Raw genomic sequence first — 23,091 nt, forward strand, 5'->3', positions numbered from 1 at the left:
TTTACTTTTCTGACGATTGGGCTCTCAGGAGAGAACAGAGAAAAAGAACAAAAAGGGTAGAAAGCCTAGTCAGTACATAACTTCAAAAACCCATCAGAACAACTACATACAGTCAACTCATGGCCGATCCTCACTCAATCAAACCCCAGCCCCCCGTCCTCGGCCGCCCCGACTCGAGCCATCTACGATGTGGTGTACTCTGTACAGTTATCGATCGTATCGGCCCCCCTCCCATTCCCCGAATTTTTGAGGCTGAGCAAGACATTGAAACGGCGGTCCGGGGGACGATCTCTGGAGTCCTTGGGAAGGAAGGGGAGTTTTGTGTTGTGATTTGTCCAAGAGCTACGACAGTCCATCCTGGTGGGGGGGGGTTGGAGGCGCTCAGGGTTGGGTCTTGTTCGCTTTGTCGTGGCAGAAAATAGAACGGACACACGGCCGAATCCCTCAGTCACGGTCGCGGGGGGGCCGGCGGCGCCCTGTAACCACTCCGGACACACTTGCCGAAATTCGGACGGGCGACCGGGGGACAAGAACAGTTGTAAGTACAGGTGCTAACACAACACAGAACGCAAATGTCTCTCTGTGACGGCTCAGTGTAACTGTGCAGTCAAATCACACACACACACACACAACACCAGTCGGCGATTTTGCAACCCCTACATGTTACCTCAAAGCCCCCGGCTAACACGACCCTATCGAACATCCGGCGTCTGAATGCATGAGCTCCGGCTCCTTGCGCGTGTCGCTGTCAGACTTGTCTGGCAGGTCAAGGGGGGCGGGGTGCCCAAGTGTCATGTTGCAACTGTCTCCAACGCCAGCGCCCAGTCATGTCAACGATAAAGGAGAGAGAGAGAGAGAGAGAGAGACAAGTGACGATCGCTCTCTACCAAGAAGCCTCTGCTGCCTTGCTTCCGGTGCCCCGTTGGACCCCAAGACACGGCGACTGACTCTTTCATGGAAATAGACCGGGTGTCACGAGACCCTGAGGTCTGACTCAAGCCTCGGACGTCATGGAGCCGCGCGAACTCGGCAAAGGAAACGCGCGTGTTCAAACGAGCGAGCGAACCCGCTTCCCCTCAAAGGGATTTCCATAAGATGCGCGCCCTTATCGCCGGCGCCCACGCGCGTGCACGCCCACTCGAGGGGGGGGGGGGGGGGGGGGGGGGGGGAGGGCGATGTTCCCGGTCGCCCGTGTTTGATCGTCCGTACAAGCCCGTCGGGACACGGCGTGCGCGGTCATATGTGACACGCCTAATGCCTCTCTCCCGGGAGAGCAAGGGTTCTTCGACCAAGATGAGTGCACGATCTGGTACCGCGCGAATGGGTGCAGACGATGACGAGACACCAGGGCTGGACCGGCTTCCTGATGGGTGGGTGGGTGTGGGTGGATGTCTGGGACGACGATGGAACTGTCAGATGCACGTAACACACCAAAGACCACAGACCAGATGCTGTCCACTGTCCACTGTCCACCCCCCCTTCCAGAGGCTCAGCTACCACACGCTGGTTTCAGGGGATGGGGGCGGCGAGTTGAAAAATGAAGGCGGCGGGCGAGCCAACAGTTTCGTCAGTGGATGGATCGTGCAAAAAGAAAGCCAAGCAAGTGTGTTGACGCCAATCTCCCGGGCAGAGCCATCCTCTCTCTCTCTCTCTCTCTCTCTCTCTCTCTCTCTCTCTCTCTCTCTCTCTCTCTCTCTTGTGAGTTGGTTTACTGCGTTTGGACTGTTGTTGCCCAGAAAGCCGTTCCCCGTCAACTCCAAAAGCCGCATTGCCTTTGTCAGAAGGTTCCGTTGTCTGTCTGGCCCGCGAGTTGCTGGTGCGCCAAGTACACTGGGTCGTTGCGCCTGTCACCGCCCCAAGGCCATAACGACTAACTAACTAACTACCGTACCTAGGTAGACCAAGGGTCCACGCGTCAAATCCTATATCCAATCATTTGAGACGTTAGAAGAGAGATGAACTTGTCTTTACCCCTTCGGCTGACAGCTTCGGCCAATCTGGATTCCAACCACGTCATGAAACCCCTACACTAACCAACCTTCGACTCGTCTTCTCGGCGGCCGTGTCCTGGAGGTGGACAAAGCCGACAGCCGGGCAGGCATCTCATTCGACTCGTTGCCCGGGTGGTGGGTGGGTGGCCAAGGGTAAGAAAAAATAGCTTTCAAGCGGCCTCTTCTTGGCGAGCGAACCAATAACGCAAAAACGAAACCCTCCCCCCCGAGGCAAAATCACGCAAACATCCATGGGAAGAACACACGATTCAAGCAATCAATAGCGCGGTGTACAAAAACCACTTTTATTCACCCAGATACCGAGTCGCCGGATGGCGCTAAACCTGGACGATCTCAATAAACGTACGTATTCTTGACCCGAACCCATGGCTCGAGTCCCGCAAACTACATTACACCATCCCCCCCCCTCCCAAAGTTTAAAAAAAGACTGGTCCGCCCCGGCATCGCGGTCAGCAAATCGGCAATCTCTGATTATACGCTGGAATCTCTGTTCCTACCGGAACCGGCATGGGCCTCTCACATACGTCAACTCCATCACTCCATCCATCCTATGCCGGTACTGCTGGATGTTTCTTCACGCCCCCTTCGGTCGCCCCGACAGGGCCGTCTGGTTCTTATCTAGGCGTCCGTGGCCCATATCACTGACTCGGACAGCTTACCGGTCGTGATTAGCATGGGCAGCTGTCACGGGGTATGAGACGTTTCGTTGCTGCCCGCAATTGACGGCCTCATTCTTGCGACAGCAGTCAAGTTTTACGCTCTGGATGCGGTGAGATGGGACGTGGGCACACTAGGGATTTCTGCCATGACGAAAGACGACTACCATTAGCAACGCGATGTTGAAGGGGAGACTTAATGAATACATATCCGCATTGACCTGTTACAGGGAGTTATGTTAAGAGAAAGTAGGTGACTCCAGTGAGTGACAATTCAGCGTACAACACAGAAGCCTTGTTGAAACTGCCCGGCAGTCTTCGTCCCGTTTTGCTTCCTTCCCCTCAGCCTCACCGTTACATTATCTCCAAGGGAACGACAGTGTAGCAGAAGAAAAGAGAGAACAAAAATAGAATACAAAGGGAGTAGGGGAAGAAGTGCTATGAATGAACGGAGCGACACTCTGAAGGCTGTCTGGTCTGGAGTCCTCGAGCGCTTCAAAAACATATGGGATTCGTTGCGTTGCGTGAAACGGAAACCACGCCGAACAGTGTGCGAGATATTACCAAACCTCGTCTTCTGTCTCGACTATCCCCTCCAAGCCCGGGAGGAACCGCCCATGCTGCCAGACTCGTAAGCGGAGTCCAGGGTCGGGTGCATGCACTGCTCGAACGCCGGGTAGTCTTGCCCCGGCATCTCGAAGGAGAGGTCGAAATCCGCCAGCGAAGGGAAGCCGTACGGCCACGGGACAAGCGCGGGCTCGCCGTCCGCGAAAGACCCGGCGCCGACAAGGCCGATGGGGCCCGAGACCGGCGAGCCCTCGCGCGACTTGGACACCGCCGCGTCCGGGTCGCCCTGGGCCGCCGCCTCGGTCGGGGACGGGATGTACTCGAAGATCTTGGCGCACCGCGCCGCCGAGTCGCGGATCCAGGTCGACAGCCGGCTCTGCATCGCCGACCCGACGTCGTTGAACGACTTGGCGACCTCGGCCTCGAGCTCCTCGCGGATCATGGACGGAATCCGGCGCCGCAGGAAATGCTGGTACTGCGTCTTGAGGTCGTCCGAGTCGGAAAGCGTGTTGTTGCCGTTCGAGCCGGCCGGGTCGTCGTACCCTAGTAGGTTTCCGTGGTGTCAACCATTTGGGTCAAGAAGAGGAAGGTGAGGAAGAAGAGGAAGAAGAGAGGAAAAAAACACAACGTGTTTGTAGATAAAGTTCATGGTATTATTGGATACTCACAAGGGCTTGGAATACTCTCAATGTCGACCTCGTCCGGGAAGAGAATGCTGTAGATCTCGTACCACCTGCTGACGTTGCTCTGCTTGCCCGGCTTGCGGGACCTGATCTTCTTCTCCGTCTCCCGGTCCATTCCAGCCCCCGGGTCCGCCTCGTGGGCGCTCTCGTCCTGGAGAACGCAGGCTTTCCTGGCCCTCACGTGCTTCTGGAGACCCTCGTCGTCGCCGAACTGCTCAAAGCAGCGGCTGCACGTGAAGACGCGATGGTGACGGAAGAGATGCTCCCTGAAGATCCAATGTTGTCGTTAGTCACAATTGTAATGAGGATGAAATAAACACATGTGCCTGTTGTTCAACGTAGGATCTTACTTCAACCGATGGAGTTCGGTCCATCCCGGACCAAAACAGCTTCGATGGTGCTTGTATCTCTTGGGGTCGTACTTGTAAAAGGGGCACGCGAATCGCTTTCGATCATCGTGGACGTCCGTCTTTGCGCGCTTCTTGTTGCGGTCCTGGCGACTTCCGTCCTCGCCTCCCTGGCGGTCTTCTTCTTGATCGTCCCCTCTCAGCTGCCTCTTGCTCCCGGCCAGAGGCTTGCTCCGGTTGCCGCTGCTCTTCTTCCCCGTACTGTCTGAAGATTTGGAGCTGCTCGAAGACCCCTCTTCGTAGTCGCATGCCTCTTCAAGGGGACAGACGTTCTCGTCGAGCCATTCGTCAACCTTCTCCATAAAGATCTTGATGAACAGCCTCTTGCGATATTCCACGTAGGTGTCGATGTACGCGCTGGGCCCGAGGTTGGGCTTGCTTGGGTTGTTGTCAGAGTCGGAGCGCCTGGCCGGACCCTGCGACGGCTCCGAGGCCTGGGTTGTTGATGGAGAGTGTGATCTGTAGGCGACACAATGTCAATTACTTCAATCCACGCCGGCCGGTTCGCATTCTTGATATGGCGACGAACCTGCGAGAGGCGTTGTCCGCCTCGCTTCCTCCCCCGTTGTTTTCGGTCCGAGATGGCGCGGACCTGTGGCTTTTGGTTCCCTGTTCTTGTCAGATACCATGCAGATCAAAGAGGTTTGATAACTCACTGGTGCTTGTCTCACTGCAAGGTTCGGACTGGCTCGAGTGTTGGAGGACTTGTGTGGCTTGGGGGAGCGGTTTTCGTTTGTCTTAGGCATATCCGTTGAACGGTTGCCGGACCAGTTGTAAGAGGAAGCCTTGAACCTGGCGATCAATGGGCCGAAGTCGATAAAGATCGAAGGCTTCCCGATGACTTTGCAATGGATGGAGTTGCGCCAAGGAGTAGTAGGATGCACAGGTACCAGCGTTGCGTGCATTCTAGAGCAGTGCACGCCAACTCCGAGATCAGAACATAGTGGTTCGCTCCTTGGTCTTGGAAGGTGGTGTAGGAAGCAAAAGGTTGAAGCCAGAAGAGATGGGAATCGAAGTGTCGCGTTTGAATACTGAGGATGAGCCACACAGCCAGAACCGAGTCGATCCCTTGTCATTTTATCTTCCAGCGTTCGCTGCTGATGCCGACATCATCCACGCCCGCGCTCGCGCACGCATTTGCGAACAATCGTTAAAAAAAAAAACGCCATGAGAGGGGGAGCCTGTGTGAGATATTCCGCCTCATTCTGGAGTCCAATGACATGTGCAGGTGTTGAGAGGAAAACATGATGGCCTGATAAGCCCATTGGACGCCCCAGAACCAGAAAGACCCTCGCGAAGATCTGGTGATCCGGGGGACAGCTGTCCGTCATGCCCAGCTCCAACGGTGGAGTGCGCAATGTCGCGCATGTGTACCCGCATACGATCGCGAAGGGGTATCCATTTGATTAGAACTGCTCGTTTGCGCAGGTCCGAGAATCGCTTCAATCGGGGGTCGTGGTAGGTTATAACTACGTCAGTTGACGAGGACCCACGTAACTTACCACAACCTAAGATTTGGGCCGATTGAGTTATCAGGATCGAGAGACAAAGAATCCGTAGACGTGAGTAAATAGTTGCGATGGCTTGATCAAGTACTCCAACTGATTCGACAAGAGCTGACTCTCTTGTGCGCAACCACGTACGGCAGCTTGATCGGGAAACCACCAGACAACGCCATCAACCACGCCTTGCCGGCCGTTTTGCCCATCTCGCCAACCCTCTCTCTGACTAGGGATGATTTCGATTATGGTCTCCGGTGAAAGGTATGGCCCCTGGCCTGCCACGTCAAGAAAGGAGGGGCGAGGTCCTCGGCAAGATGCGGGAGGCGGATACTGCTAGCCCCTTTCTAGACATTTAGTGCCGTTGTTGGATTGGAGGGTGTAATGCATACAAAGGATAACGCGTGCAAAGGGCACTTTGGAGGCCCTTGGAGGTAGGCCTTGTAAGCTGGCTTAGCTGGCTGCTTAGAAGTGATATGCGTTATGCCTTCCAATTCAGCAGCTCAAAACACCTGAACCACCTTGTCACCCCTGCCCTGGTCGTCATCTCCCCATCGGTCCTGCCACAGATCTGCTGTCAGGTAGCGCCATCCCATGGGCGCCCCGCCCATCCCCCAGCGGCTCTTTAGCTCCGCTACTGTGACGGGGCGTATCAGCTCGTAGAGTTCAAGCAGAGGGTAGCCGTATTTTGACTGTTTGCGCCCAGCATTGAAGTCGTCATTGCCGATGCCGAAGGGCTCGGTCGGCACGGTGCCAGGGGTGCGACGCACGGAAGCTGGGATGACTGCGATATGCCTGGAATCATCTGAGTATTCGAAAGGCTAAGTAGGGAACCGAGAGTGACATACGTGATAGACGAGCGGCCCTCGCCGCCGTCGCGCGTCTCGTACAGCCACAGCCGCGTTACCTCGTCACGCAGTCGGTATTTACGATACTCATGGTTCTTCTGCCGGGTGATGATGTTGGCGAGGTGGACGGGCTTGATAGCGAGAAGCACGTCGGTTGTCACCCGGTCGTTGGAGGTTACCGACTTGGATTTGGACTCGGGCTTGGTTGCCGGCGGCGGCGGCGGCGGATTCTTGGATATCCGGTGTGTGTTGCAACTTGTGGATGTGGCGGGTTCCATGCTGGCTTGTTGAATGAAGCCAGTCAGAGTGGACTGTGTGAACGTACTATGTGAGGGTGTAATTCAGACAAATTGTTGGGGTTCAGGTGTTGTTGTCGAGTGATTGGTTGCAGAGTGGATAGGATGTTGTGGAGGGACTGTAGGTGTGTCTGAGAATGGCAAGAACGAGGCACGCGTCGTGCTTCATGACAAACAAAGCTTGTCTTATCGATAATCGAAACCGTCGCCCATACCACATGATGCGTGGCTGGCTAGCTACCCTTGTGGCTACTCAGAAATGTGCTAAATGCAGGCATCATCAACATGCCAAAGGATTTTGATATCAGGTACATTTGGCCTCTGAATATGCCACATTTTTGGCCATCTTTTGCTTGCGCGATAAGACGTCTTGACACCTTCCGGCCGAGGCTCGTTACATAAGCCGATATTGATATACCATGAACAAGCGGGTAGAAAAGGAGTTCTATCATGTGTTGAGACTGAATATCAACACTGGCTCTATTGAGTTGACTGACTGACTGACTGCCGGACTGATTGTGCAAGGGAGGTCTTGTTGCTTTGACTGACTACTTATGGTCAGATGACCCAATGACACAGACATCAACAACCAACCCATCGCCGTTTCGTTGCCGCACTATCACAAACCCCCCGTTTACCTCCTTCTATCACAATACGCTGCAGATAATCGACTGAGTACGTCCTAAGAAGATTCCTCGGATCTGCCATCCATCCCTCACCTCGTCCCAGATCCCGCTCAATCCCGTGGCGCCGCTGTCGCTACCGGGCCCATGACAGCCGGCCAGGTCACTAGAGGGCGGTAAAGAAAAACTTCCTGGTACATGCCGGCGTGATCAGCACCGGTTACGCGTATGTGATGGCCGGCGGTATCGAGAATCTGGCTCATGCTGCGGATGAGCTGGCAAACTGGAGCGTTAGCTTCCAGGCGCGTCACGTCGGCAGGTTCGGAGATGCGGATAGTGTGCAGGCCGTGGAAGAGGCGGCGGAACGTGATTGTGTCGTCCTGGACGGCAGCAGTAGCGGCGGGCTTGTACACATTGTGCCAGCCATGCTTCTCAGCCAGGCAGCAGCCCGGTGCAGGGCAAGCAGCCGGGATAGCCAGCGTGCCATATTTGAGAAAAAGCTGGTATCCCCGAAGCTTGTGGTGGCGGACGATGTAACCGAGGATGGATGGAATGGTCGCGTGTGAGAATAAGTTAGCCTGAAAGGTGACAGTGAAAGGGATGCTGGACCAGGTAGACAGCAGATACAGAACCTCGTTATAGTCGTTTATGTCTGTTTCGAGGGCTAGGGGAATATCCCAATACGACCGCCGGTACTGGCGGCGGCAGCGCGTTCGTTCCGCTGCGGATTTTCTTTAACCAATGGTTGACGAGCCGGACGAGCCGCTTATATCTATACTGGTTATGTAGAGCAAGCACTGTAGAATAGTTTTTTCTCATTGTGTATTTAGGTAGGTGTCTATAGGTGTGCCTGGCAAAGCGCTGTAGGTTGATGAACCAGCTAATCACCTCGTCCCAGCACCGTTGGTAACCTCACAGGCGACCTTGGATGTTGTTGCTAACATCTGTCAGCCTCTTCCCAACGAAAGTTTGATGCCTGAGTTTAAGCTTCCCTTCAATGAGCTACTGACGGTCAAGTCACACCGGTCCGGGCGAAACCAGCATCCTCCTGTCTTGGCGTGAAGCTGTCCCATCCATTCGTTACAGTGCGTTTTCGCGTCCAAGTTTACCACCAGCCTCACTTCGACATTCCATAAACAATTTTTCTATCCCCTGGACATTGGCAGTCGCCACCCATTCAACATATTGCTGGCGAGACAGAGGCAGACACAAGACTTGACACGTCGACGAGCCAGTGAAACGCAGTACTAAATAGGTTGCCAATTCCAGACAAATCCGACTGCGTCTTGGTCAATAGGTCACACGCATGGTTTTGCATCTGGGCTTAAGGGGCATTTGCTGCAGGGGGTCTGCGTCTCACGGTCTCCGCCACTTGGATAGACAACAATCCATCCGATTTTGAGAGGTTTTTATGGTAAGCCATGCTTTGGGTTTGATGAACGTTGAATAGACTTGTATTCCTTGATCAGTTTATCAGATCATCATTCGATTACGGTTCGATTACGGGTTCGAGAAGTGAGTTTCAACACTTGTTGAAGACGTCACGTGCTGAGTAGCCACGCAAGAACGGACATCAATCCACTGGAAGCTTCAGATGTCACAGGATATGAGTTGGTTAAAGCGGTATCTGGCAGCTTCAGCGGTGATTTCTCAAGGGCATACCAAGAGTCTACATTCACCAGATTGTCGAATGCAGGCAGAACCTCGTCGCAGCCTCAACCCGCACAGCTGCCGCCGCCGAGGGAGTACCTGGGTAGGAATGACAGATGTTTCCGTACCTGCATATGTGCGTGATGTTCTGCGCCTCTTACTCGCCTAGGGCTCAACTCATGCCCCGTGACATCAGCGATCCGAGGCTGTATTATGAGAACAGCTCTCTGGCTGATGCAGAACTGTTTGATTGATGCCTTTCATAAACCCACTGGTTCACAAACAACAGTTGAAGTATAGCCAGTGAGAGATGGGACGTGAGAATAAGTAGCTATCCGTCCGGTTGCCCAAGACCAAATAAGGCACATGGCCTCGTCTACCGAAGCAAGACGATAATCAAGACGACATTTGCATATGTAGTCTGGAATCTTACAACCAGCGAACGCGTTATGAGAAATTCCCAATGCTTCGGCAGGTTTCCCATCAGACCCATGACGGGGTTTCCTGCAAACAGTCGGCAATGCAACCCTGGGTTGCACCGCCACGGAGCCGATAAAGTTCAATATACTTGGCTCTGGCCGGGGGGTTGCTCCTCATTGCCATTATATGCTCGTCGCCTCCAAGCTCCTACTGCACGCCAAGTCGCCCAACACTCCCTCGAGGAGAAATGATTGTCCGTCTTGAGGCGAAGATCCGGCGTCTTGCCTGACGAGGTCGGTGGGTAGTAATCGAACCATGCCAAGCCTCGTCCCTGACATCCCCGACTCCTTCGTTCTCGCGCAGTCAACGCTACGCACGCTCAGCACCCAAACGCGTCTGGCTGGTAGATGAGATCCATGTGGGCTTCCGTCCCCACGATGCCCAGGGAAGGCCAAGTCGAGGTCTCCGCGCTATTGACCGGACGAGATTCCTCAATGGCCGCGTCGAGTCGCCCCAACCCCCTTTCCCCTCCATGCGCCAAGCCCAAGCCAAGCTCGCTGAGCGGGGAGAGCCTCACAGCTCATCTTATCTCGGACGATAATTTTCCACGTCTCTCTCATCGCCGTCGCTGCGTCTTTCAGTTGCACGTTACCCTGATAGGCAGGACCCTCGTAACGACACCGCGTCGCCAACGATGAAAAGGTTCCTCGGCAACGGATAAACCCCTTGACGCCGTACATGCCCAAGACAACACCACTGCTAATTGGAAGTTGGTTGATCCAGGAAGAGCCGAGATCGTAACGGATACCTACATCACCGAGGCCATCCGTCCCGCTTGCGACCTCGCCTGCTTCTGTCTCTGGCTTGGCAGGACCTCTGCATCTGTACGCTCATCTTGGAGAGCTGCCCCTGGCACATACATGCGTCTGCAGCAGCTCCTCCCAGGCACCATGACTCGAAGCAATGTCTGGCAAGATGGACCTGGGGAAAGAAGGCAACCCGAGAGTGGGCGGTTGCTGCGCGAGAGTGTGTATAAAGAACGGCGCGCTCAACCCCCGATGATTCCAGAGTGTCGCCGCTCTTCCTTCTTCGAGACCCCGCCCTTGAGACCCAGCCCCAGCAGCCGATATCCGTCACGATGAAGCCAGTCTCTGCCCTCCTCTTCGCCACGGGCGCCGCCGCGGCCGTGCTCAAGAGGAACGTCGACGTCAACGAGCCCCTCGCGGCCCGCACGATCGACTCGTGGATCCTCAACAACAACGAGCCCCAGCGCGACTACTGGTACGGCCGCGCGGCGCTCTACACGGGCGTCGAGGCCGTCTACGAGCTCACCAAGAACGAGACGCTGCTGGCGTGGTACCGCTCCCGCATCGACGGCCTCGTCGTCACGGAGAACGGCACGATCCCCGGCTTCCGCACCGACCACTACTCCCTGGACGACTACCGCATCGGCCGCAACATCCTCTACTGGTACCAGCGCACCGGCGAGGAGAAGTACAAGATCGCCGCCAGCACGATCCGCGGCATGCTCAACAACCACCCCCGTACCCCCACCGGTGGTTTCTGGCACCGTTCCCCCATCTACAAGAACCAGATGTGGCTGGACGGCATCTACATGGCTGACACCTTTTACGCGCACTACACGTCCCTCTTCGACGCGGCCAACACGACGGCCTGGGACGATATCGTCCTGCAGTGGGACAAGATCGAGGAGGCGATCCGCGATCCCGTGACGGGCCTGCTCTTCCACGGGTTCGACGAGGGCAAGGAAGCCGTCTGGGCGGACGACGTGACGGGCGCGTCGCCGCTCATCTGGAACCGCGCGGTCGGGTGGTACTTCATGTCCTTGATCGAGGTGCTCGACCTCTTCCCCAAGGAGCACGCCGGGTACGAGCGTCTCCTCGGCTACTACACGTCGCTCGCGGCGGCGCTCAAGCAGGCGCAGGACCCGACGTCCAACGGCTGGTGGCTGGTCATGAACGAGCCGTACCCGGGCAAGGAGGGCAACTACTTCGAGAGCTCGTCGGCGGCCATGTTCACGTGGGGCTGGCTCGCCGGGCTGCGGCTCGGCTACATCGACGAGGCGACGTACCTCGAGCCCGCCACCAAGGCGTACACGCACCTCGTGACCGACTTCATCACCAAGAACTGCAACGGCACCGTTACCTGGACGGACACGGTGCAGGTCGGCTCCCTGAACAGCAATGCTTCGTTCGAGGTAAGAAGAACCCCTTTGCACCCATGGTCGTGTGTCGAAAGAGTTGGGTACATCATGCTGACTTGAATCCGTAGTACTATGTCGGCATTCCCGTCGTTGACAATGACACCCGTGGTGTCGGCCCGTACCTGCTCGCCGCCTACGAGTGGGAGCTCCGCAACAACATCTCGGCATAGATGCTTCTATCTTGTGCAAACGCAGCCCAGCATCGTGTCTGGAAAGATATTTAGAAAGTCCGTGGGGAAGATAGAGAGATGTGGAGTAGAATTGGCGCCTAGACGAGGAAAACAAGGCCCGGCTCCTAAAAGGCTTTGGTTGTTTCGCTGTGTGTAGTACACCAGACCTAATATAGCACATTAAGAGACAGCACTGCGGCATCAAAACAAACAACAATGACCAATCCTACCTACCTAAGCGAAGTTTCCATCGGATTGACAAAGCGATGGAAAAAAGATTTCTCCCTTACCATGATTTTCTTGTGTTGACAACGCACCGTAACCTTCGGAGAAACGCTGCATGAGGTCGTAGTGGGGGATGTTCCCATTCTGAAATCTTTATTTCAGTCTTGATCGAAGAAAACAGTCTGAAAGCTCCCTGTCCATCTAAAGAGCGAATCCTTGATACAAGTATATGTATGTGTATAAGATGAACATGCAAGAATCCCACCTGCCGAGGCCTCGAACCTGCCTCGCACTTGCCTCCCATTCGCCTCACACCTGCCTCGACGCGCTTGTGTCTTTCTGGTGCCTCCTTCCCTCTCTTTTTTAAGTTTTCCCCCTCTTTCCAACTCTCCTCCAGGGCTCTTTCCGTAATCCTCATTCATCTAAAACTGGGGGGCTTGATGGCACCAGAAAAACAAACTTTCACCGATTCACCGTCCAATTTTCAACTCTGCACATCAGGCTAGATACTGCCCTGGTCGGAACAAACGCCGACTTGATCGTTATATTGCCAGGTAAGTTTATCTGGTCTATGGTCTCGTGTGCCAAACGTCGGGTCCATACCGTCCCTTTTGGGTATTTTACCTTTTTTCCCCTTCCTTTTCCAGATGCCATCCGGAGATAGCCGGGCTTGATTAATTTTACTAACCCTCTTCCCAAGATCCATCCGACCGAAATCCTCCATCAAGCTCTTCAGTCTCGTTCATCAATCTCGCTTACCGGTCTCGCTCATCAAAAAGGAACCGGACTTCGCCATGAGCGCGCTAGAGGCCGAGAAAGATGGCGGCTCGCGCTCATCTGATGACTTCGAGCACATGAAGGACCAAATCATCTCGGATATGGAGATGGCATTTGGTTCGGAGGCCCATGAAGGTCCCGATTCGAAGCTTAAGGCCAAGGTTGTACTGAGACTTCTACAAACACTCGGCAACAAAGATTTGAAGCAAGAGGATCTGCTCGATATGCTTCGCCATCCCAGCTACCAAAAGTCACCTGCCGTCGCTTCACCCTACTTGGATGATGCTCCCGACAGTGCAGAGCGCAAGGAGATATTGACTTGGCTCAAGACGACCAAGTTTGCTTATCGTCATAACGGGCCATTGGAGTTGCTCAACCCAACGATTTTCACGCCTTTGGTGTGGTCGGCATTCGCAATCGCTCCTATGGAACAACTCAGAGAATTCCGCCTACACGAGACCAGTTCTATCCCTGCCATGATGGGGTTTCTCCAAGGTTGCCTGCCTGCTCTCATGAACATTTGTAGGTTGACTTTGGTCCGAATTGTCCAAATCATGTCCTAACATCAACTTGATAGTCCTCGCTAGAAACCCAAAGACGGGAAGGAAGAAGGATTTGGACAGGGACAACTACGAGAACATTGGAAACAAGAGCAGACGCCTCCAGGGCTACAGAAAACTTGTGAGTCCATTTCAGTCACCCTGATTACCGGACACAAAACCCTTACCAACCCTTAAAGGCATCCGAGAGGGACAAGAACGCTTGCGTCTTGACCTCTGCGCCATTCCCTAGAGTGTGCCACATCATCCCATACAGCGCGCAGATGTACATGCAACAGGTGGAGACGGCACTCAACTCGCTCGCATTCATTTGGGGATCTCAAGTCGAGAATCCCATCGATCTCCTCGATCACGAAGGCTACGAACATCCTCGCAACATGATCTCCCTGAGCTGTGAGTTTCACAGACTCTGGAGCAGAGCGATGGTGGCTTTGGAGCCAGTCGAGGTTGCCAGAGACGGGACCTGGATCATCGTGCAGGTGCGCTGGATGCACGGCTCAAAGCTCGACCGCCGCCGCCTCGATAAGACGTCGCGTGAGGTCAAGCAGGTTGATATCGACATGGACGTCAAGGATATCCTCCAGCCTCTCGCCAATGAGCACAACGTGCCTATCCGGATCATCGACCTCGAGACTCAGAGATACATCAAAGACGGGCACAAGTTCAAGATCAAGTCAGAAGACCCCGCGTTTCTCCCTAGCGAGGACCTCCTTCGCCTGCAATACAACTTATGCCGGATGGCAGCATTGACCGGTGCGGCCTGTCGCGATGATGACCTGGATTTCGACACGGACCTCGCGAGCGAGCAGCCCCCAAGTGTGGAGGCTTGGATTGAAGCAGTCGAGAATGCCAAGAAATCGGGCGAAATGTTGGATGAAGAATAGGGATACCAGATCATAACGGAACGATGAAAACGGAAAAGGTCTCATCGCACTTGGGTGTGAACTCCATCCGACCTCTTGTCTATCGGCGATTCTCTGTCCAGAGTTCAGACACGAGAAAATCAGGAACCGGATCAAGATGACTGATGGAAGGAAGGAAGGATACACAGAACATGGTGTTATTATAATGTACTACTAGACAAAACGACAGCCATAATTCTTGCTGCTACTAATGCTGAAAATGCTGCCATCATCGCGTCGTGTGTGCCAAGGTAGACGTGTTGAAGCATGAATAGACAGACATCAAAATCCTTGAATGCCCTCCAATTGTGGCATCGCCCACTTGACCATCCATTCGGACCCCAGGACCTCATGTATTGTCAGGCGGTCCTCGGGCCGGAACTCGAGCATGCCCCGCATCAGGCCAAGCACCGCCTGTGTTTCCTCCTCTCCAAAGACCCCAGCCGTCCCTCGTCTCCTCCTGTACTTCTGCCCGAACTCTTCAAACGCCTCGTCGAGAGGGGGCCACGTCTCCCGGTCATCCATCGCCAGCCGGCGAGGCGTCCCTTCTTCCCCACCATGCGGCGGCCCGTCCCACTCCCGAACCCAGGCCGGCGGAAACCCCCGCGAGCCCAAGACGTCGATCTGCTGGGCCACGACCTCGTCCCGCGTTTCCGACTCGCCGAAGAGGGCTTTCATGCCGAGGATCTCCCACATCGCGAGCCCCAGGCCCCAGACGTCCGACGGGTACGACACGGGCGCGTCGGGCTCGAAGAGGGTCTCGGGCGCCCTCTTCGCCACGGACGTGTTGCAGTGCTTCCCGAGACGCCGCTCCGTGGCCGGGGCGAACGCCTCGCCGAAGTCGCCGAGGATCAGGCCCCGTGCGTCGTCCAGGGTGAAGTCCTGGGCCTTTTTCCCGAGATACAGAGGCATGACGGCGTGCGTCGGGACGTTGGGGGAGAGCGGCTTCCCGTCGACGCGGCGGATGGGCGCCGTCTCGGGCTCGCTGAACTTGTGCCTGAACTGATCAACCGAGAGGTCGTCGAACGACGATGGGAGTTTCACCAAGACGTTTCGGAGATGGATATCTACAACATCGTTGTTTCTATCGTCAGCCCTGTTTGCCCCCCATGAAAAAGAGGGGTTTCCGTGGCCAGGAGAGACAAACCGCCGTGGACGATGCCCTGCGAGTGAACAAAGTAGACAGCAAGCGCCAGCTTTGCCGCAAGTGCCCTGGCGACGTCGATGGGGAACAGGCGACTAAACGAGGCTTCTCTAAGGTTGCCCTGCGCGGGGGCCACGGCATAACACGCATGGGTTCCATTGGGGCTCCGGATCTCGAACTCGTCCAAGATACACGGGATGGCGTCGCAGGCCTCGATGGCCGCCGTGTGGACAGTCGACGGGGTTGGCGTCGCGTCAGCCGCGGACAGGGCGCGGAGAATGGCGGGCTCGCGTCGAGGAAGCGAGGGTCCGGAGATGTTCACTTTGACAGCGACGTAGCGTTGTAGTTGGACATCGTGGGCGAGCCAGATGGTCGAGTAGCCGCCGAATCCCAACTTGTCCACGATCCGGTAGCGGCCGTGTAGGAGGGTGTCAATCATCACAGGATGGTAGCCGCCGGGCTCGTACAATCCCAGACACTCGACTCCGTCAATCCATTCATACTCGATCGGTTCCTTGGGCGGCATTGTTGAGAATCGCAAATGATACCGCAAACGAGCACGATCGCTGCCTCTAAAGGAGTTCGGGAATGGAGAGAAAGATTGGCGTCCTGCGTTTAGGCCTGCCAAAAGGCCATGCTGGGTATGGAAAAGACGACGGGCACCAAGTGGCGGCAAACGAGATGTCGCCATGACAAACCAGCTGTGTTTGCTCCATGCGGGATGAAGAATAGGCTGTCTGTTTTTGTTCTCTTACAGGAAGACAGAAGTGGCCTCATAATTGCTGACAAAGCTGGCCACGAGAGGAGAGAGAGACAACACCGCGAGACAAAACCACCTCGTCCAGTCTGTTCTCCCCTCTTTGTTTGAGCGCCGTCTGGGTCGATCCAACAAAACCGACGTCGCTCGCTCTATGGGGGCAACGTGCAAGACAGAGCGGCAGCATACGACATTGCACCATGCCTCTAGTGGATTCCCAAGTTGTCAGCGATGGGGGGGTGGGGGCATGATAGGATTGGCCATCGGATTCACTCACGGCTCGTACTTCGGTATCGAGAGGATGGCCTTCATCCTCCTCCTCCTCATCCTCGGTGTCTACATCCCACCCGCCGGGCCGCCCGAAAGCCAGAACAACCCCGACGACGCTGCTCCCGGGCGGACTCATTCTCACGCGCCGGCAGGATGCTGCTTCCCGGGCACTCGACGGTCTTGCGAATACCACCTCGCGGCCGCGGTTCGTCCGCATCTATTGCGAGTAAAGGTCAGCTGTTGAGTCCTTTTGTTGTTTATTGGGCTTGCAGAACGCCCACGGGCACCATGGCGCCAACGCAGGTCTTGCTCCTTACATAGAGTGAGCTCGGCTCGCCGAACGCGGAAGCCACACCGATCTCGCTGACGCACTCTCCGCCGCCGCCGTCGATCTCGAAGTGGACGAGCTCGTCCTCCGGCCACGATCGTCCGTCTATCTCGGTCATTCCGATAACTTCCGTCGCCCTGGAGGACCTGTATTCCGCGCGTAGCCCGCAGAGCTCGTAAATGTCGGCGTACATGTCTCCGACGTGTCGGAGGACGAGCCACCCAGACAGCCTCTTCAGGTCGTGGACGGGAACCTCGCTGGGAGTGCGAGCCCAGAGAAGCATCTCTTTCGGAATGGTGTCGGAGTGAGAGCAAGGAAATCCCATCCTCGGCAAATCGCTTCGTGGCAGTGTGTTCAGGGTGAGCCAATGTTCAAGCTCCCAGACCCAATCGCCAAGCACCGTAGCTGAGTTGTCCTTCCACAGATGGGCTGCGAGTGGATTTTGATAGGCAGTCCAGAATTCTCCATCGCTCATATCAAGCGAGGCTTCACGACTCGGCCTCGATGCGTATAGCAATGCGAGGCTGGCCATCATTTCTTCTCCGATTTCACCCTGCGTGGATTATCAGCCGCCTCGATCACGAAAAGCAGTCATATTCTGTCCACAAATCTCCCAGTCAGGGACAAGAAGTGACGTTTAGGCGGACTCACGATGGTCTGGCCCATCATCCCAACGAGCTCGAAGTACATCCTGGATGATGGGCTTGCTTCTGGGACCATCAGAGGTCGATGGCAGAGATTACCTAGTGCCTGTGGGTCACCAGCGCTGCCTAAAAGAACCGTTTCTCCATCGAGATAAACAATCTGTAGTCTCGATTCAGTAAGGGAATGTCGAGGCAGTGTGAACGAAAAACTTACTGTGAGGCCACAGATGTACGTCGGGATAGCGCCAATCGTCCTGGACGGCGGTTGCACCGTCCATGATACCCTGTACGTCTGGGCGTTTGTCCCCTGCACATGCAAGATCAGACCTTTGATGGCCTGGCCTGGCGCAATGTCGGCCGTGTGCTTCCAGGAACGACTGGTCTCGTTCACGGAGCGAGATGGACGGGTTTCAACCGCATCTTTCGCACTCCCGCACCCCCGGGCTTGGACCTCCTCCAGGTCTACATCCAAGGCATCGATGCCTTGTCGTCCGAAGTACCTGCGTTGCCCAACGGGGGCAAGCGACAGGCCTACCAGTCCATTCTCGGCGTCAAAGAAGGCTTCAAAGACTCGAGGGTGCCGATGATCCTCGACTGATCTGACCCAATACGCATCCGCGAGGTCTAGTCTCGCACCGGCCGGCCGGGGCTGCACCACGGCAGGCTGGCTGCAACGAACAGGTCCTATGATACCACTGGGCGCGGGAAGCCTTGCCGAGTCGCGTTTTTGCAGCCGGTGTCGTGACAGATAACGCCGGGCAAGCTGGTCGCAGACGCCCCATATGCGCCGTCGGTTTGTCATGATCATGTCTGAAATGAGATCCGATTCCCCTGGCCGGTCGAGGTTGAAGGCGACCTGCATCAGGTCGGCTTGCTTGAGAAAAGGATCCGTGTCTTTGAGCAAAACTGCCTGCCATTCAAAGTACCATCGGTACCAGACTTGGAGGTGACGTTTCCAGAAACACCGGTTCCGCACGACGGCTGAGAACACCGTCGGCGAGGTCTTGATGAGCTGAAAGACGGATCTCGTGTCGAGAAACGAGGCGATTAGAGTCAAGACCTCGAGTGGTAGCTTGGCGAGAGCATCGGGGCCCGCAGGTGGAATACCCCCCACAACGGAAGAATATTCTTGAGTATTGACGGGCCTCATGGCGGCGTATGGACTTAGATCGTAGAACGTACCCGCAGCAGGGGCACCGATCAGCGGAACAACGGTGACGGGGTCCCTGTGACCAGGCTTGGGGTCGAATGCTCTGTCTATATCCATGCCATAGTCGAGATCCAAGAAAAGCGTGTCCTCCACCGACGGCGTCATCAGCTCAAACATGACATTGTATAGCACATCTTTGTCCAGCTGCGCGGCCTGAACGCCGTGCTGTTCGGAGAAGTTCAGAAGGAGCAACTCATAACAGCATGGATGGAACGGAAAGGCTGGGCCATGTTGGCACGTGTCGGAGTAGCAAGAATATTCCATTAGGGGATAATCAGGTGCGGACGGGTCGCCGCCTCTGTCACCGATCGCGACGTGCCCGAACCTCGGTCCGATGTCACCAACGCCCGAAACGAAGGCTCTAGTTGTGCTGACTCCAGCGGTCGAGTTGGAGGCAAGGATGCGGGCTTTCTCCAGCCATTCAACATCTTCTCGGTGGTAGTGGGCAGGGTCAAATCCGTCATATTGCCATTCCTGCGGCAAATCATCACCCAGCCCGTCTGGATGTTCCTCGTCTCGCGACCTCGAGCGGAGAGCGATGTTGGATCGAAAGGGACCACCGCATATCGCACACCGATAGTCACGCTTGCCCGACATTCGTGTCGAGGGTGCAGGTAAAAGTATATGATGTCGACGGTCTTGTTGAAGGGAAAGAAATTAGCGAATAAAGCGAGAGATGTGACCGAATTGGGGTGGAAAGGTGGCGAGTAAGTGGGTTGAATCAGAAACCGTGTCCACTCAAAATATGTCCATCGGCCGGCCGGGCAAGTGTTTTTTTCTTTTTCCATTTTCGGAGCGGTTCCGATGGGCCCGCTCGCTCTCTTTCCGCCCGCCGAGAAGATAGATAGCTTTCCGTAGCCAATCGGGGGAGCAGAGCGTTCCATAACCGGGATGAGGTGGTTGACACGTTTGGGGTCGACCGTCCTGCATGACTTAATGACCAGTGTAATGGATTTTCCTGGCAGCTCCCTAGGTCCTGAATCGCCGCATTCATCCATCGCCTGAGTGTGTACCTACAAATAGGTTTACTCATGCCCCCCAGCTTTTACTTGGAAAATTGCAGGAAACAGCAGTGATAGCATACAATACGTGTCGTCTATGCCAAAGAGACCAGCCGGGGACTAGCCGGGTCTGTATTTTGGGTGCTTGCAGGTGGGGCCGAGTTCCTCTCCCTGTCGACGGACCATTGAGGGCACCTTTTGGGTGCGTGGGCTTTTGCCCCTTCCAGCCGTCATGAGAGGCGCTTTAGCAACAGAATCAGCAACTGCTCAAGTGTTGATCATGCGTGGGAATGGTACAATCAACCTACCGAGGGTCTTCAATCATAGTCGGGTTCCAAACTTTGATAAGTAGCGAACGCCGTGTTGTATGACTTGTATGAGAGAACAAGAGAGACTGATCTTCCCGTGAGTGGTTGTGATGCCAAATCTGCGGGTTCGACATGCCGGCGGTTCGGGTCACCTCTTTTTTGCGTCGCACTCACCCAGGATCTCCTCTCTTCTCAACATTGCGTCGCAATACGAAAATGGGGGCGTGGTGAAAATTCTATAAGATATCATATAGTATATGTCATGTATCGTATATCTTGTTGTAAAATATGTACAGTGGAATTGAAAAAGACGTCCTCGCGGACGCTCGACGTGCAGCTTAAGCGACGGGAATCCCCACCTGCGCGCATAACCCGTCGTAGGTGTTTCCGGGCGCCAAGTTCGCGCCCGTTTGGTTCTGGAACGAAATTCGGTTCAGAGTGTCGCCATCCGCCTGGTAGTTCGGCCACGTGCCGTGGCAATTGTAATTGAGGAGACCGGAAGTCGTGTCCTTGGCGAAGGCCGCCCACGCCCCGCGCATGTACTTGCCGACGGCGATCTGCTGCGCCGTACTATTGATTACGTCCTGCGGCACCGTGCCGAAGAGGACAGGGACCTAAGCGACGTCAGTTGGCATGTCTCAGGCCAAGAATATTGATGGGAAAAAAGAAAGCGGTGCGGACCTCGGATGTGTGCCATGCCCCGCTGGGCGGCGTCGTGCTGATGGCCATGTTGGGAAAGTCGCCGAAATAGCGATATCGCCATGTCGGGTGGCCGGCAGACACTGCCCGTGCCGCCCTTCGTGCGGCGGGGCACGTGTAAACAACGAGGTTGAACCCGAACCAGTAGGTTTCGTTGGCGGCAGGGGCCGCGATCTTAAAGTAGCCAGCCTCGTTGTCAGTGTTGCCGATGAGGTATCCCGCCTTGGCCGAGTCGCGGATGCTGTAGTCGCCGAAGATGAGACGATCGTCAACGACAGGAGCAAACGTGAGCCCACCCGCCACCGAACCAGTCGTGTTGGCGACAATAGCAATGAGATCCGTTGCGTTCTTCTTCGACACGCAGTCAAAGACGGCCTTGTGGTCTGTCAAGTTGTTGCCGCAGCCAAGTCTTGATGACACCTGGAACCATTTTTCGTTCACGGTCGCATTGGTATAGACGCCAAACCCATTGGCAACGCCGCTCATGGGGATGAAACCGTTGGCGATGGGGTCGGACGCATACGCGTACGAGTAGTAGTCGACCAAAGAGCCGCCGGCAGACTGGCCGAACATGGTGATTCTGTTGACGTCGCCGCCAAACTTTTCAACATTGTCCCGAACCCATTCCATAGCCATGCGGATGTCGAGAAACCCAAGATTGGGGGCGGCGACGGGGTTTCCCGGAAAGCCGAAGATGTTGAGGCGGTAGCTTTCAAGGTTGGACCGCGTTAGCACCGGCATTCTTGAATGAGACCGAAATCCGGCGGAAACTCACTTCATCGACACCACCACCACGTCGTTCTCGTCAGCAAGGACCTTTCCTGCGTAAGCTGGGACTCGGGCGCTCCCTAGAGTCCGGGTAAGTCAGTACGCTCTCCAAGCTTTCTACAACCTCAGACGGTCGCGAATTTACCGATGATGAAGGCGCCACCGTGAATCCAAACCAGCACGGCTTTTTTCGCATCGCCGGTTTGCGGCTTGGTCCACACGTTCAAGGTCAAGCAGTCTTCGCTCTGAGAGCCTGTGTCCCCGAGGGTTCTGGACACAGCAGCGGCAGAAGCAGGAATCCCAAACTGCTTGATGGCCTCGATGGAGGCAGGCGCGCTAGACTGCTGCATGCACTGGTGTCCCTGTGAAGACGATTGTTGGTTTTCAACAGAAACAGAGTATATGGAATAGTCAGGGAAGTAAGCGACTTACAAATGCCGAGCCCTTGATTGGAGAGGAGCCGTTGTACTTGACGGGCGGCTGAAAGCGCAAGGCCCCAACGGGCGGTTGAGCGTAAGGAATGCCCAAGTACTCGGACACCTAGTGATAGTGTTAGTTGGTGAACGCCGTTGCTGCAATGGGGATTTCTGCCTGCATACCTGGTCTGCGCCGGGGGCGGCGTGACCCCCGACGGAACCACTGGTGGTGGTGACCGGCTGGCCAACAGTCCACCGAGGTGATATGGGGTTGGCGGTAACAAGGCATGAGGTGGCGACCACGACCCTCAGGAGGCCTTGGAGGCTGCTTTGAGCTCTCATGGCGATGTTGATGCCGCTCGCTCTACTGGCGGGAGACCAAAAACCTGAGGAGGCGGGTGTGGTAGAACCGAAAGAGGTCGGGGACGGAGACGGGGGACGGGGGGACGGGAACCGGCTGGCCTTAAAGCTTGCGGGTGGACGAGACTGAAGAAAGAGGCCGTGATGTGTTCGGACTCGCAACTTCGGGCCAGTCCTCGACTCTGTCTTTATCTGCCAGCGAAGTTTGCTGATGCCACAGTGGACCATGCTTTGCTTGCTCTCGCGAGAACGATCCCTCAGTCCATGAGAATGGACGCCGTCCCCGGTCAATCATCCCATTGTCACGATGGGTACCCCGGATAGCTAGCCCGCATCGGGGTGGGCTCTCCTGACCGCTGGGCCGGTCTTGCGTTGCCCACCCACCTGTATGTTGCAGGGAGCCTTGCCGTCGGCGTCGGCGTTGGTGGGCGACAAGCGGATGGCAGAGGGGTTCGTGGAACTCTGCGAAGGTACGGGTAGAGCCTCAGGGTTTGGCCAAGAATAAGCTACAATGTGTAAGGAGGCCAGGGTTCGATCGAGCTAGTGGGTACTTTCGCAAAAGTGTCCGGATCGGGGAGTCTTGTTTGCCCCTCTAAAAGTCTTAGCAATAACTTATATACAGAGCCCACAGTGGAGAGTCTTCTGTTTTCTTCTTTCGTCCCCAGCC

The 23,091-nt window shown here is 55.6% G+C and overlaps 6 protein-coding genes across 6 annotated transcripts; 2 read left to right on the top strand and 4 right to left on the bottom strand.

Annotated features, from left to right (window-relative positions):
• Nucleotides 1-3,254: 3,254 nt before the first annotated feature.
• Nucleotides 3,255-5,230, bottom strand: CH63R_10344 (Protein kinase domain-containing protein; the record flags this gene model as incomplete). Its single annotated transcript, XM_018305318.1, has 5 exons — nucleotides 3,255-3,778; nucleotides 3,904-4,184; nucleotides 4,269-4,784; nucleotides 4,855-4,934; nucleotides 4,982-5,230. 5 exons carry the CDS (start codon nucleotides 5,228-5,230, stop codon nucleotides 3,255-3,257), a joined length of 1,650 nt encoding a protein of 549 aa, XP_018154742.1.
• Nucleotides 5,231-6,327: 1,097 nt separating this feature from the next.
• CH63R_10345 (uncharacterized protein) lies at nucleotides 6,328-6,950 on the bottom strand (the record flags this gene model as incomplete). Its single annotated transcript, XM_018305319.1, has 2 exons — nucleotides 6,328-6,619; nucleotides 6,673-6,950. 2 exons carry the CDS (start codon nucleotides 6,948-6,950, stop codon nucleotides 6,328-6,330), a joined length of 570 nt encoding a protein of 189 aa, XP_018154743.1.
• Nucleotides 6,951-7,704: 754 nt separating this feature from the next.
• CH63R_10346 (uncharacterized protein) lies at nucleotides 7,705-8,535 on the bottom strand (the record flags this gene model as incomplete). Its single annotated transcript, XM_018305320.1, has 2 exons — nucleotides 7,705-8,194; nucleotides 8,480-8,535. 2 exons carry the CDS (start codon nucleotides 8,533-8,535, stop codon nucleotides 7,705-7,707), a joined length of 546 nt encoding a protein of 181 aa, XP_018154744.1.
• A 2,264-nt stretch (nucleotides 8,536-10,799) lies between these two features.
• CH63R_10347 (Cell wall glycosyl hydrolase) lies at nucleotides 10,800-12,055 on the top strand (the record flags this gene model as incomplete). The annotated part of the gene is made up of 2 exons (XM_018305321.1): nucleotides 10,800-11,879; nucleotides 11,954-12,055. The coding sequence occupies 2 exons, from the start codon at nucleotides 10,800-10,802 to the stop codon at nucleotides 12,053-12,055; spliced, it is 1,182 nt and encodes a 393-aa protein (XP_018154745.1).
• A 1,019-nt stretch (nucleotides 12,056-13,074) lies between these two features.
• Nucleotides 13,075-14,501, top strand: CH63R_10348 (Integral membrane protein; the record flags this gene model as incomplete). Its single annotated transcript, XM_018305322.1, has 3 exons — nucleotides 13,075-13,579; nucleotides 13,635-13,738; nucleotides 13,797-14,501. 3 exons carry the CDS (start codon nucleotides 13,075-13,077, stop codon nucleotides 14,499-14,501), a joined length of 1,314 nt encoding a protein of 437 aa, XP_018154746.1.
• A 300-nt stretch (nucleotides 14,502-14,801) lies between these two features.
• Nucleotides 14,802-22,652, bottom strand: CH63R_10349 (Carboxylesterase; the record flags this gene model as incomplete). Its single annotated transcript, XM_018305323.1, has 14 exons — nucleotides 14,802-15,586; nucleotides 15,667-16,396; nucleotides 16,698-16,907; nucleotides 17,008-17,571; nucleotides 17,670-17,822; nucleotides 17,877-19,093; nucleotides 19,159-19,796; nucleotides 20,356-20,417; nucleotides 20,541-20,795; nucleotides 20,863-21,589; nucleotides 21,656-21,728; nucleotides 21,794-22,010; nucleotides 22,081-22,188; nucleotides 22,248-22,652. 14 exons carry the CDS (start codon nucleotides 22,650-22,652, stop codon nucleotides 14,802-14,804), a joined length of 6,144 nt encoding a protein of 2,047 aa, XP_018154747.1.
• Between the last annotated feature and the right edge of the window lie 439 nt (nucleotides 22,653-23,091).

This window comes from Colletotrichum higginsianum (genome assembly GCF_001672515.1).
Source record: "Colletotrichum higginsianum IMI 349063 chromosome 7 map unlocalized unitig_7, whole genome shotgun sequence".
Classification (NCBI taxonomy): domain Eukaryota; kingdom Fungi; phylum Ascomycota; class Sordariomycetes; order Glomerellales; family Glomerellaceae; genus Colletotrichum; species Colletotrichum higginsianum.